The sequence below is a fragment of the Garra rufa genome, chromosome 18 (assembly GCF_049309525.1).
Source record: "Garra rufa chromosome 18, GarRuf1.0, whole genome shotgun sequence".
NCBI classification, from domain to species: Eukaryota; Metazoa; Chordata; class Actinopteri; order Cypriniformes; family Cyprinidae; genus Garra; species Garra rufa.
In genome coordinates this window covers 34,417,840-34,431,175 of record NC_133378.1, presented here as the reverse complement: position 1 = coordinate 34,431,175, position 13,336 = coordinate 34,417,840, and the positions used below count along the sequence as shown (strand labels likewise).

At 32.1% G+C, this 13,336-nt stretch overlaps 1 protein-coding gene across 3 annotated transcripts in view; it reads right to left on the bottom strand.

The window, feature by feature from the left end:
* Positions 1–8,126: 8,126 nt before the first annotated feature.
* Positions 8,127–13,336, bottom strand: part of LOC141290946 (pleckstrin homology domain-containing family G member 5-like) — a 170,865-nt gene continuing 165,655 nt past the window's right edge. For 2 of the 3 annotated variants that reach the window (XM_073823096.1, XM_073823098.1), the window contains 2 exons: positions 11,133–12,056; positions 8,127–9,488 (listed from right to left, as the gene is read on the bottom strand). In XM_073823096.1, the coding sequence (XP_073679197.1) occupies positions 9,479–9,488; positions 11,133–12,056 (934 nt within the window). In that variant the 3' untranslated portion in view covers positions 8,127–9,478. Of the gene's footprint in view, positions 9,489–11,128; positions 12,057–13,336 lie in introns of those variants that run through there. The other variant, XM_073823097.1, reaches the window with a different exon arrangement.

Sequence of the window (13,336 nt, the reverse complement as noted above, 5' to 3'; positions counted from 1 at the left end):
AAGGAGAAGCAGGAGTTCATGATCGTCTGTGTCGGACTTGGTGACAGACATAAAGAACAGTGTTGATTAAATAGACCAAAATAATGGGACAAAAATTAATTCATTAAATAAATAAATAATACATTCGTTTTTAAGGAGTCCATCATGAATATGTGACATTCTGCATCAGAACTACACATTTTAAAGGCATATATATATATTTTGGTCATTTTAAGTATAGTTTATGATCAAAAAATTAATATTTTGCATATATTTTATATAATAATTATTAACATTATTATTGTTTTTAACAGATTTTATTTTAAAATAAATAGCTGAAATAAAAAAAAGTGTTTTTTTTAATACTTTATTTTTATTTCAGTTAATGTTTGTTTAAAATGAATTAAAAAAAAATAATAAAAATAATAAAATCTTAGCCCTGGGAAATAGCTAAAATATAACCAAAATTTATAATATGACCAAAATTTATATATATATATATAATTTTAGTAATTGTTCTTGTGTTGTTTTATTTTATTATTGATTTTATTTTGTACTATTTTTTTATTATTAATTATTAATATTATTTTGTTTTTTAAGAGAGTTTTATTATTTATTTTGATTTTATTTTATTTTGCCATGGCAAATAGCTCAAATAAAATAGCTTAAAACCATAGCTGAAATTAAAAAAAAAAGTGTTTTTATACTTTTCCATTTAATTATACATTTTTTTTTTAGTTTTATACCATTTTATTTTAGGTAATACTTATTGTACTTTAGTATTATTATTACGAAACTTTACAGTGACTTCTCAAAATGTATAATATGATGAAAATGTATATATTTAGGTTAAAGTTTGACTAATTTTTGTTGTTTTCTCATTATTGATTTTTATTTTTTTCTTATATGATTTTTTTTATTATTATTTACAGATTTATTTATTTATTATTGAAATTTTATTTTGCCTTGGCAAATAGCTCAAATAAATTTCTGAAACTACCTGATAGAAATATATATAAGTAATTGTTCTTGTGTTGTTTCATTTTATTGTGTATAATAATTATTAATATTATTATTGCTTTTAACAGATTTTATTTTGCCTTGGCGAATAGCTAAAATAAATAGCTGAAATAAAAGTGTTTTTTAAAACGTTATTTTTATTTCAGTTAATGTTTGTTTAAAATGAATTCAATTTAAATATTTTGCAACATTCTTATAAACTTTCACTGTCACTTTTATAATATAACCAAAATTGATATATTTAGGTTAAAGTTCTAGTAATTTGTTTGTTATTTTAGTTAAAATGTTAAATTTTTTTTTTTTAAATACGTTTTTTTTATTTCAAGTAATGAAAACATTTTTTTTCACGGTTTTATTTTTGTTTCATTTTTATTTAACAATGGAAACCATGATTTACCTTTTTTCCACAATTCTTTGATGAACAGAAAGTCTAAAAGAACAACATTTATTTAAATTGAAATCTTTCGTAACATTATATATATAAAACACAGAGAATCATGGGATACTGTACCATGAGGTGTGTATGAAGACACAGATACACACACACACACACACACAAACAGAGCAGCTAATCGACTCAGGTTGTGTAATTACTTTTGGGTCGCAGTGAAAAGCTGCATTTTTATAATTAAAGTCCAGTGTATCAGCGATGAAGCATAATAAACTACTTCTAAAATGGAGGATTACATTGATAAGCCCCAGAAGGCCAGATGTGGGAATCGGGGGGGAGGCCGGGGCTGGATCCGGCAAATCTAGGATGGGATTAATGGAGAAAATCCCATGGGCCGGAACGCTGCCTTTTCCATGAGGATTAGGGTCTTGTGTGGAGTCAACATGCTGTAATCCACCGATTAGCTGATATAATCACCTGTAAATACACCTTGGCCTGCACACATCCCACAATGCCAACCGCTGCCGTGCGCAAAGAAAGATCTGATTGCATGAATGTCAAAAAAAAGAAAAAACTGATAAGATACATAATTCATCTGATGAAACAGTTTGAGAGTAAATGCAAGAGAAGGCCATGTACGGTTTAATGTCTGCCATATGTAAATACACAGCTGAACATCTCATCTTGTGTTTATGTTTCTATAAAACATCCTCAGTGTGGTAGACGTCTGCTGTATGTAAAGTATGATGAATCAAAGCCGTCCTGTCTTTGATTACATATACTGTCTACATATAGCCATTGCTCGAGATTTAGTAGTTGTAACTGAATTTATATCAGTGGAAGCAATTGTTTAGATTATACAGCTTCATTTTAGGACTTTTTAGATTAAACTTTGTAATGTTCAACTGACTGGCTGCTGGAAAAACCTGATAAAGAAATACCCAGCAACACTGAGATTACTAGTAGTCAGCACTCAGTACTCTTGAAGGTGCCTTTTTTAGAGCGATGTACGTTTAGGAAGTTATTATATTATAACTCCCTAAATAATAAATGTTAAATTGAGTGACAAATAATACCTTAAAAACTAAAATAACATTAGCTTTCTATTGCAGAGCCGGTTCTATGACTCAGCTTCACTGTAATGCTATAACTTTGACGCAGTAGTTCCCTCTAGTGTTCATAGTGAGGAATTACTTTTTTGGGGGGGCGCACCTGGACGGGTTTTCAATCTTTTAGATGCCAGACATATAAAGACTTAAATTATAAAGTGAAAAATTAAATATGTTCACTTCCAGAGCAAAAAAATATACGTAATATACTCACCCCTTTGTCATCCAAGATGTTCGTGTCTTTCTTTCTTCAGTCGCAAAGAAATTGTATTTTTGAGGAAATTGTCCATATAATGGACTTACATGGTGCCCCGAGATTGAACTTCCAAAATGCAGTTTAAATGCGGCTTCAAACGATCCCAAGCGATCCTAGCCGAGGAAGAAGGGTCTTATCTAGCGAAACGATCGGTTATTTTCATTTAAAAAAAACTATTTAAATACTTTTTAACCTCGAACGCTCGTCTTGTCTAGCTCTCCCTGAACTATGTGTATGGGTTAAGACAGTTAGGGTATGTCGAAAACTCTCAACGTATTTTCTCCCTCAACTTCAAAAATCATTTAAAAATCATTCTACATCACTACAGAGGTACCGACCCAGTCTTTGCAAAGTAAAAATGCAAGAAAGATCAATCACCCTAACGAAAAAGGTAAAATAGTGATGTAGGTCGATTTTGAAGTTGAGGGAGAACGTGAGATTGGAGTTTTTCGACATACCCTAAATATCTTGAACCCGAAAAAAACAGTTCAGGGAGAGCAAGATAGACGAGCGTTTGACAAATATGTACATTTTTTTTTTTTTTTATGAAAACAACCGATCGTTTCGCTAGGGAAGACTCTTATTCTTTGGCTGGGATCGTTTAAAACCGCATTTGGGATCGTTTGAAGCCGCATTTAAACTGGATTTTGGAAGTATAAAATCGGGGCACCCTTGAAGTTCACTATATGAGGAAAAATCCTAAAATGTCTTCCTCAAAAAACATAATTTCTTTACGACTGAAGAAAGAAAGACATGAATATCTTGGATGACAAGGGGGTGAACTTCTCGGTCCGTGTATCATCTGATCATTCAGTTATTCCACTTAATCTGGCAAACGAAAAATAGGCAAAACAGGTTGATATTTCATTTTTGGGTTTTTCTGAATGAGCCAAAACATGACAGCTGATTTCTTTTTTCCGTTTTTCAGCTCGAAACCAAAAATACAATAAACAGGAAAACCAAAACTAAATAATACAGCTAAATTACGTTTTTCTTTATTTTCAGTTTTTGCTGTGTTTTACCGCTTTGCGCATGCGCAATGAATAGCGGCGTAAAAGCCTGTCATCATTTGTGGTACAGAATGTAAAGATATGTAGAAAATACACGTCATGCCAGCCGCACTTTTTTTTTTGCGCGTCTAATCGTGCTGGGAGCGGTCAAAATGTATGTACAATATAATTTATTCAGAAACATTAAAATCATACTCTTTTTTTGACATGATGGAAAATAGCAATAAATAAATATTGTATATATAGGTGCGATTTGCCGGGGGGATGGGGGCGATTTATGGGTGCGATTTGATTTCTGAATAAATTATATTGTACATACATTTTGACCGCTCCAGCACGATTAGACGCGCAAAAAAAAAAAAAAAAAAAAATCATGAAATCCTGGAGAGACTGGTTAGTGTAATTAGTTGACAACGCGCATTATATACCCGTCTTTTTAGGTAAGAAAAAAATAATGGGTGTCAGGTCATGAAATGTTTTTAATAAGACGGAAGCTGTATTATGTCCTCACAATTTAATAAAAACATCCTAGGTTAGGCCTATTAATAGTAATGATTAATTTAAAACAACGAATACATTTTATAGAGAAGGTGAGCAAAGTAAGGAGCTTTTTGGAAACTCCGAATCAGTAAACACTGCGTGATCCACTGTTTCGAAGCGCTCCAATCGGATCTCGAATCATTTGATTCAACTTCACGATTAGACGCGCAAAAAAGTGCGGCTGGCATGACGTGTATCTTCTACATATCTTTACATTATAGTGTACCACAAATGATGACAGGCTTTTACGCCGCTATTCATTGCGCATGCGCAAAGCGGTAAAACACAGCAAAAACTGAAAATAAAGAAAAACGTAATTTAGCCGTATTATTTAGTTTTGGTTTTCCTGTTTATTGTATTTTTGGTTTCGAGCTGAAAAACGGAAAAAAGAAATCAGCTGTCATGTTTTGGCTCATTCAGAAAAACCCAAAAATGAAATATCAACCTGTTTTGCCTATTTTTCGTTTGCCAGATTAAGTGGAATAACTGAATGATCAGATGATACACGGACCCTTCTCCTTCTATGATGTGTAATATTTATTTTAGATCATATGTGACCCTGGACCACAAAACCAGTCATAAGGTTAAATTTTACAAAACTGAGATGTATACATCATGAAAGCTCAATAAATAAGCTTTCTATTGATATATGGTTTGTTAGGATAAGACAATATTTGGCTGAGATAAATTTATTTGAAAATTTGAAAATCTGGAATCTGAGGGTGCAAAAAAATCTAAATACTGAGAAAATCACCTTTAAAGTTCTCCAAATTAAGTTCTTAACAATGCATATTACTATTCAAAAATTACATTTTGATATATTTATAGTAGGAATGTTACAAAAAATCTTCATGGAACATGATCTTTACTTAATTTCCTAATGATTTTTGGCATAAAAGAAAAATCAATAATTTTGACCCATACTATGTATTTTTGGCTATTGCTACAAATATACCCCAGCGACTTAAGACTGGTTTTGTGGTCCAGGGTCACATATATAGTTTCTATTATTCATTATTACATGACAACATGTTTATATGTGGCTTTCTATATCTACACGTTTTAGAAGCATTTACTTATATAGGCTACACACACACACACAATTATTTGATGAAAGTAAAATGCTTAAAAACATAATTTATATTTTTTCCAAATTTAAACAATATATTTTATTTGTGTACCAGTCAAAAGTTTTGAACAGTACGATTTTTATTGTTTTTTTTTTTTAATAAATCTCTTCTGCTCAACAAGCCTGCATTCATTTGATCCAAAGTACATTTACATTTAGTACAAAGTACTTTCTCATGTTTCTTTGATGAATAGAAAGTTCAGAAGAACAGCATCTCTGTGTTACAAGGTCATACTCAGAAATCAATGAAACCGAAACCAAATCGCGTTACAACATGAAGTGAAGTGAACAGTACTCACATAGAAACCTATACATCATAGCCAGAAAGAAATGCTAATTTTAAAGAATGTCAGACGTACTTTACTCTTAGCGCGGATCTTCGAATCTGACTGGACAAGAGATTTTTTCGGTTAATATTTTAGCTGCGTGCTCTATGTGAGCTGTCAGGTAGTGCAATTTCATAGTTACGCCACAAGATGGAGGCAAGGGACTGTTTTGAGTGATTCTTTAAACCGTTCATTCAACTACACATTCAAAAACGCTTATTTATTCACAGAGAGACGTAATGAAACACCGCTGTTTAAATAATTTTAACTTTGATCGCCACTTTTAAAGGCTCAGCTGACCAGCAGAGCGTCGATGCTAAGACAGAGATTTCGCTTTCCTTGGACATGACAAGCTAGTTTCACATACATCTAACTGGCCCGAAAGACAGACGCAGGTAATCGCACAGGCTCAGTCGATCTCTCTCTCATTAGCTGTCTGTTTAGGCTTGTTAAGTGCGAATCTACTAAGCCTCTGTACAAATCAGCATGGTACACATTATGTTATCATTACTAACTTATATAGTAGGCTAATTTAATATTCAATACACATGCATTAAGTGTAAAGCGAGAAGGGCAAAACCTTATGGAAAAAAGAAAACACACAAATATGGTTGTTGCATTCCTCTGCTGTTATGCGATATTTCGCTTATCGCGACAGCCCTATTTTAAAGCAACACTAAAGAACTTCGCTCCCTCTACAGGTTGGAAGCAGAATTGTCCATTACCGCTGTCGTAAATAATTGAACCCTATACATGCACGTTATTTGTTTGGAGGCTATCCAGGACCGGCTTTGGAAATAACGATGTCCAGTGACAAGGTAGAGTATGTTGCATGGCTTTATGAAAGTATGAAAACGAAATAAAACATAATAATGACATAGTTAGATTTTTTTTCCGTAAAGCAAGTCGCATTTGTAGTCTCATTTGAACTACAAAACCACGACCCGATGACCCAAACTTACATAGTGCTGTTCTGGCCAATAGAGGGTCGCAAAGCGAATACGAAAGTGCAGTTTCACCCTGTTATGAGTTGATGAACCACTGACACGAGTTCGGAAACATTATTTTAAGGTAAAAAAAAAAAAACTCTTTAGTGTTGCTTTAAATAGTACAAAATATTTCACAATGTTACTGCCTTTGCTGTATTTTGGATCAAATAAACGCAGGCTTGGTGAGCAGAAGACACTTCTTTTAAAAAACATCAAAATACTGTCAAAAACTCTTAGTAGTGTATGTTCAGCTTTTCTTTTTAATACTTAACTTTTAACTATTTTCCCAAGTCATCAGTCAAAGCTCGGTAAATAAATATTGGTCACAGACACGAAGATTTACCTTAAATTTCCCCAAGCTGATTACTCTCTAAAAACTCCCACAGATCATTTTTCCGTCTATTTCCAATCTTGTTTTGACATAACAAAGTGGTTATATCTAAGTGTGTGGGTTGTTTACTTACTTTTTAAAATTAGTCTTTCCATTGACGCCATTTGTTCATTCAGACTGAATCACCAATGCGGAAAGCTCACGAACAGAAGAGGCGGGATTTATCGCATCAGCCAATCAAAGCCTATCATAATCAGTCATATCCAGTCATATTGCGATGGAGGCATTGCCTCCTCTCACATGACTCGTACGTTTTTTAACGGCTCAGGGGAAGCGAGAGAAAAGCTGACTCCCACTGTAATAACTTTACCTGCTGCTGTTGTCGCTGTTGCACAATGTTTCTTTAGAAAAACACGTTTTAATTATACACAATTATACACGTTATATTTTGTCACATATACTTTTTTCTCATCCAACAGAGGGTTTTTACGACGAGTTATCAAGCGGCCATAATGGAACTGCACGTAAACAAAGCCACTGAACCGGACGAAAGTCACATATTTTGCTGATTATTGCTGCTGAAAATGGTCAAATATTGTCATGTTTTGGGCTGTACTAATCAGTCGGACATTGAAAACATTTGGAGTACTATAGACTACCAACAGTTATAACAAATCAAGGAGAAGAGTGCAAAAAACTGAGGATCAAAAGGTATTTGTGGTTGGCCAAACTGAACTCTGCTTGTAGTTTGTCAAAATATTGCGCCCTTTCCTGCTAAGTTCTTCTCTATTTGATTTAGCTACTTCAACACATTTCTTTTGTAGCTTAGACAGCATAAAATTGGCAGAACAATGTATTCAGTAGTGCATTACCATGCAATCCATGCTGTTGTTTACATCCGAGTATCTCCAACATGGCCGCACATCCGGATAACTGACCAAACCATGACGTAAGTGCTAACCTTTTCTTGCCTCCTCAGAGGAAATGCCCTGATACACACACACACACCCCAGAGGTCTCTAATAAGTCACATCAAACTCTGGAAATACTGAAAGATGTCTTTTATTTCGAAAGACATTTAAGGAACACTCCCTCACATGGGAAAACAAGGTTATTTTGGTTCTTAGCAGATTTCAGAATTAATTCAACAAATGACAAAGAACAAATGAAGACGACAAAACTCAAAAAGTACAACCGTGAAGTGAAATGATACTATTATAGACCATATTTTATATATATAAAACAATGCACGCTCAATAAATATGACACAAACACAAAAAGCCTAATAAGTAAACATATAATACACCATTTTTACTTTGGGTGGGGTGTTTTTTTGTTTCTTTCTTTCATAAAGGGAGTTCAGAAGGACTTGGTTTAGTAAAGCACCAGGCAGTTTCAGTTCATCCTTTCGGGTAACAGCAGTATCGGTGAAATCATAAGATTACAAAAGACAATAAATCATCAATACATATGTTAATGTTTGAAAACTAACATGAGCTTCCACTTAAACCAAACACCCTATTCAGTGTCGGATGATCTCTAATAAGTGCTCATCTAGTGTCAGGCGACGCTTCCTGAATCCTTAGAATGTTATAAATCAAAATACAGATTTTTTTTTTCAGTCTGTTTGCCTTTAATTACACCTCTGCTGGAGCATTTCAGATATTATTTATACATTTATGAATCTAACTTGACCCACGCAACACAATATACAGTAAAGGGTTCGATGTGCTCATGTATAACTTAAATGAGCCACGTCAACCCAAAGAAGCAGTTGCATGACAGAAACACTCCTGTCATATGAACATAACACTGGTCCTAAAGTAATGCGTAACATGCCGTAGTGGCTACTCAAGTTATCTAAAGTCAAACAGTGATTTGGTTTAGTTGGAGATTTATAACTCACTCAGTCATACACAGATCTCATTCATAAACACACACACAGTCACATACAGTAGTGCAGTTAACATCAATCACTTGCATCCTCTTTTTCAAAACAGAAATACTCTTAGAAAGCAAACAGGTTGATTAAGGAATCCAAGATGTGGCGTTTTATTCTCATATTCGTCATGTGACCTGTTGAAACCTCAAACGTCCCACGGTAAGGGCTCCGGTCGCAGTTTTTCTTTGATCATTTTGTCTCGAGTTCTCGTTCTGGTAATGGCGCAGTTTCACCGAAAGCTTTGACCTCTTTAGAAGTTAGTGGTGTTTTACAAAGTGCAAGGAGTTAATGAGTCTGCGGAAGGCCCCTCCCGCAGAAAAACGACAGGAAAGAATCCATCCGACTGGATGAGGGAGCGAGAGGGCAGCCGGAGAGCTCATTGGGTAGAGTGCATTTGTGTCCCGCAGAATTCAGTCTCACAACGTCGCCCCCCAAAACATCCGTGTCAGTAAGATGCTACACTTCTCTGAGGAGGGAAAAAAAATGGCAGTCAGAAAATGTACTTTTGTATAACACAAATGTTGTGTGTCAATACAAGACCAACATTTTCTCTTTTTTTGTAAATTAAAACAAAATAAAATTGGTAAATATAAAAAACACTACAGCCTATTATTAATATAAAATAGTAAAAAGATTTATAAATCTTTAGTACAATCATTTAGTACATATATTGTGCAATTTATATATTTTATTTTATTATAAAAACTGAAATTTGCAATAAAATAAAATGTTTCATTCTATTTAAATAAATTTAAAAAATTAATTCATTTGAAAAATGTATTCATTACAATAACCAATTATATTTTTACAAATTTTTTTTTTTTTTACTACTTTCTGTAAACCTGGATCAATCTATACTGTAAAACTGAATACTGACAAAAAATGAATATTTTATTACAATATTAAAATGAAGTGAATTTAATTTATTATTTAATTTACATTTAATTCTATTATAAATAGAATTTTACAATATTACAAAAAATAAAAATGTAGGATTTTATTTAAATAAATACCATTTTTTTTAAATATTTTATTCAAATAAACAACATTATATATTATAATTTTACAAACTACATTTTTATTTTTTGTATATTCTGTAAATCTAGAACAATCTATATTGTAAAACTAAATACTGAGGTTGCTTGATTATCAATATTACAATAAAATATAAATGTGAAACTTAATTAAATAAAAATAAAGTACATTTATTTTATTGTTTTGTGTTTTTTACTTTCTTATATGGTGTAATTTTTTTATAATACAAAATGTTACAGTTTCTATATTTTATTATATAGAATTTTATATTGTTCTAAAATAAAGATGTAATTTTTTTATTTAGATAAATTAAAAAAAGAATTTCATTCAATTGAAAAAAATTATTTCATTACAATAAACAAAATGATTATATTATATTATATTAAATAAAAAAATTACAATTTTTTTTTTCTATTTTCTGGGGTAATCCATGTTGTAAAATTTAATACTTAGGTCGACTGATTGTCAATATTACAATAAAATATTAAATAAAAATAAAGTAAATTTAATGTATTCTTATATGGTGTAATATTTTTACATAATATACATTTTTTACCATTTCTATATTTTTTATATAGAATTTTACAATGTTAATAAAATGTAAATTTTTATTTAGATGAAAAATAAATAAAAAATCAATTAAAATTTTTTATTTATTACAATAAACAATATTATATTATATTGTATTATAAAAATAATTTTAAAATAAATGTAAAATTGAATACTGAGGTTGACAATGTCAGTATTAAAATAAAATTTAAGTGTGAAAATTAATTAAACTTAAAAAAATAAGGTAAATTTATTTAAAAAAAAAAGGTTTATTTATAAAAAAAAATTGAAAATTATATTATATTATATTATATTGCTTTGGATCCATCTATTTTGTAAAATTGATCATATCTTAGTTACTCCATACAATAAAACATCAACCGAAATATCATAACCAAATCACAAATTAAACTGTTCTGCATTATGTGGTTTATAATTTCTTTAGAATTTTAGTAAAAGCACTCAAAGCTCAAGACTGAAAAAACAATATCCAAACACATATGTGCTCACAAATTCAAATACTTACGATGCTGTGAGCGTTGAGTTGAGCACCAGTGTGGTGCGTATCCTGTAGAGCTGGGCCAGTGTGAGTTTTTTGTGCTGCTGGACTCTCTTACAGCGGCCCATTCCCTCCAGGCCACTAGGGGGCGACAGCTCCCCGTCTGACGCGCTGCAGAGAATCTGGTTGCTACCAGCCTCATGTGCAATTTTGGCCCGTCTCAGTGTGTCCAAAAGCATGCCAGAGGGCAAGCTGTGAGTGAGGTTTTCGTCCAACTCTGCGTCCGTCGGGAGACACTCGTCCGATTCAGCAGGGTTGAGCTCCGTCAGGCTCCTGCTGAGCGGCCCTTCTAAATATTTAACCCTCTGTTCCCACGTGTGCCGACCTCTTTTGCACTCTGTTGCTGCTCTAGCAACACCGTGGGTACTCTTTTCATCGTGAACTGTGGATAACAAGTTGTCCTCAGAACGGGATTTGACGGCGAGTTTCTCTAAAAACGGCAGCCGACATTGGACGGGCGGCCGGCGCCTGGGCTTTAGAGATTGCGCCACTGAGTTCTGAGATCCGAATGAGCTTTCTTCCTCATTGTCTTCCTCTTCTGCGTTTTCTTCCTCATCACCCGTCGTCTCTTTGTCGTCCTCGGAGTCGTCTTCCTCTACCGGGGACACTCGACTCTGGGTTTCCACCATGGACTCTGGTGAGAGGGTCCCGTAGGCACTGTCCATGGACATCGAACGGCACTGTGGGTCCAGGTCTGAGCCCTCCTGACTGTCCGGATGGGGCTCGAAGTCTGTGGCCCGCTGTGGGACGGCAGAGTCAAAGTGTTGGGACAGACCGGCATCGTGGTCTGAATGTCCAACTAAGTCAGAATGAAGAGTAGAAGGATCCAAAGATGATCCAGACTCGTCCATATCCATCACCGACAGGGTTTCTGTGGAGCCATCTGATTGGCTAAGACAGGGAAATGATAATGTGAGTTCATTTATTGTAAAACAAAATGTCCAACAGGTCAACTAATAGCCAGTGTGACATTAAAATGTAATAAAATTAAAATTAAAAAAGAGATTTATTAGAAAAAGTAAACAGAATGAAAAAAAGTAAATATAATATATTTTTATATAAATATAAATAAATTGTTATAATTAATATAATTTTTCTATTAGTTTGTTTCAAAGCAGGGTTACAGAAAACTGGACTATATATATATATATATATATATATATATATATAATATTTTTTTAATTCATATAATATAATTATAATTATTAATATAATATATTTTTCTATTAGTTTGTTCCAAATCAGGTTTAGAAGAAATAGAAAAATATTTTTAAAATAAATATAAAATTTTTATGTTAAATCTATAGTTTTTCTATTAGCTTGTTCCAAAGCAGGTTTAGAGAGAATAGAAAAAAATACATTTTTAAAATTCATAATATAATATAATAATAATTTTCAATATTATTTATAAAAAAAATTTTATTAGTGTGTTCCAAATCAGGTTTACAGACAATAGAAAACAAATACATTAAAAATAATTCATAACATCATATAATAAAATAATAACAATATTCAATATTTTTATATGAAATGTATTATGTTATTTTAAGGTTTACAGAAAATAGAAATAAATATATTTTTAAAAATATAATAATTTGCAATTTTTAAAAATATTAAATGTATTTGTTTTCTATTAAAATGTTTTCTATTATTTTTCTATTATTATTATTCTTTGTTTCAAAGCCGGTTTACAGAAAACAGGACAAAATATATTTATTATTTATAATAATATAATATATTTATGCATTATATAAATATTAGACCATAATACAGCAGTTATTCATCTTATATAGTAATTTTATTGATTACATTCAAATAATAAAATGAATTAAATATAAAATATGAATAACAGGGTTTCTGCAGGATTTTCAAATCTTATTTAATGCCTTTTAATGCCCTTTTTAATGCCATTTCTAACATTTTTAATGCCATACGCAACCAATAACTTAACACGGCTGTGTATGAATGCGTGAATATTATAATGCATTTTTTTCATGCGGTCTTACAATGAGGCAACAATGAACATACATTACTCTGCTGAACATAATTAGAAATGGATCAGGAGACAGCTTAAAATGTCAGCGTTTATTTGCAGAGTTCAAAATTTCAAATATCAATTCTGAACAGAAAAATTTCAGAAACTTTGAACTCTTAAAACTGGCCGTTCTTAA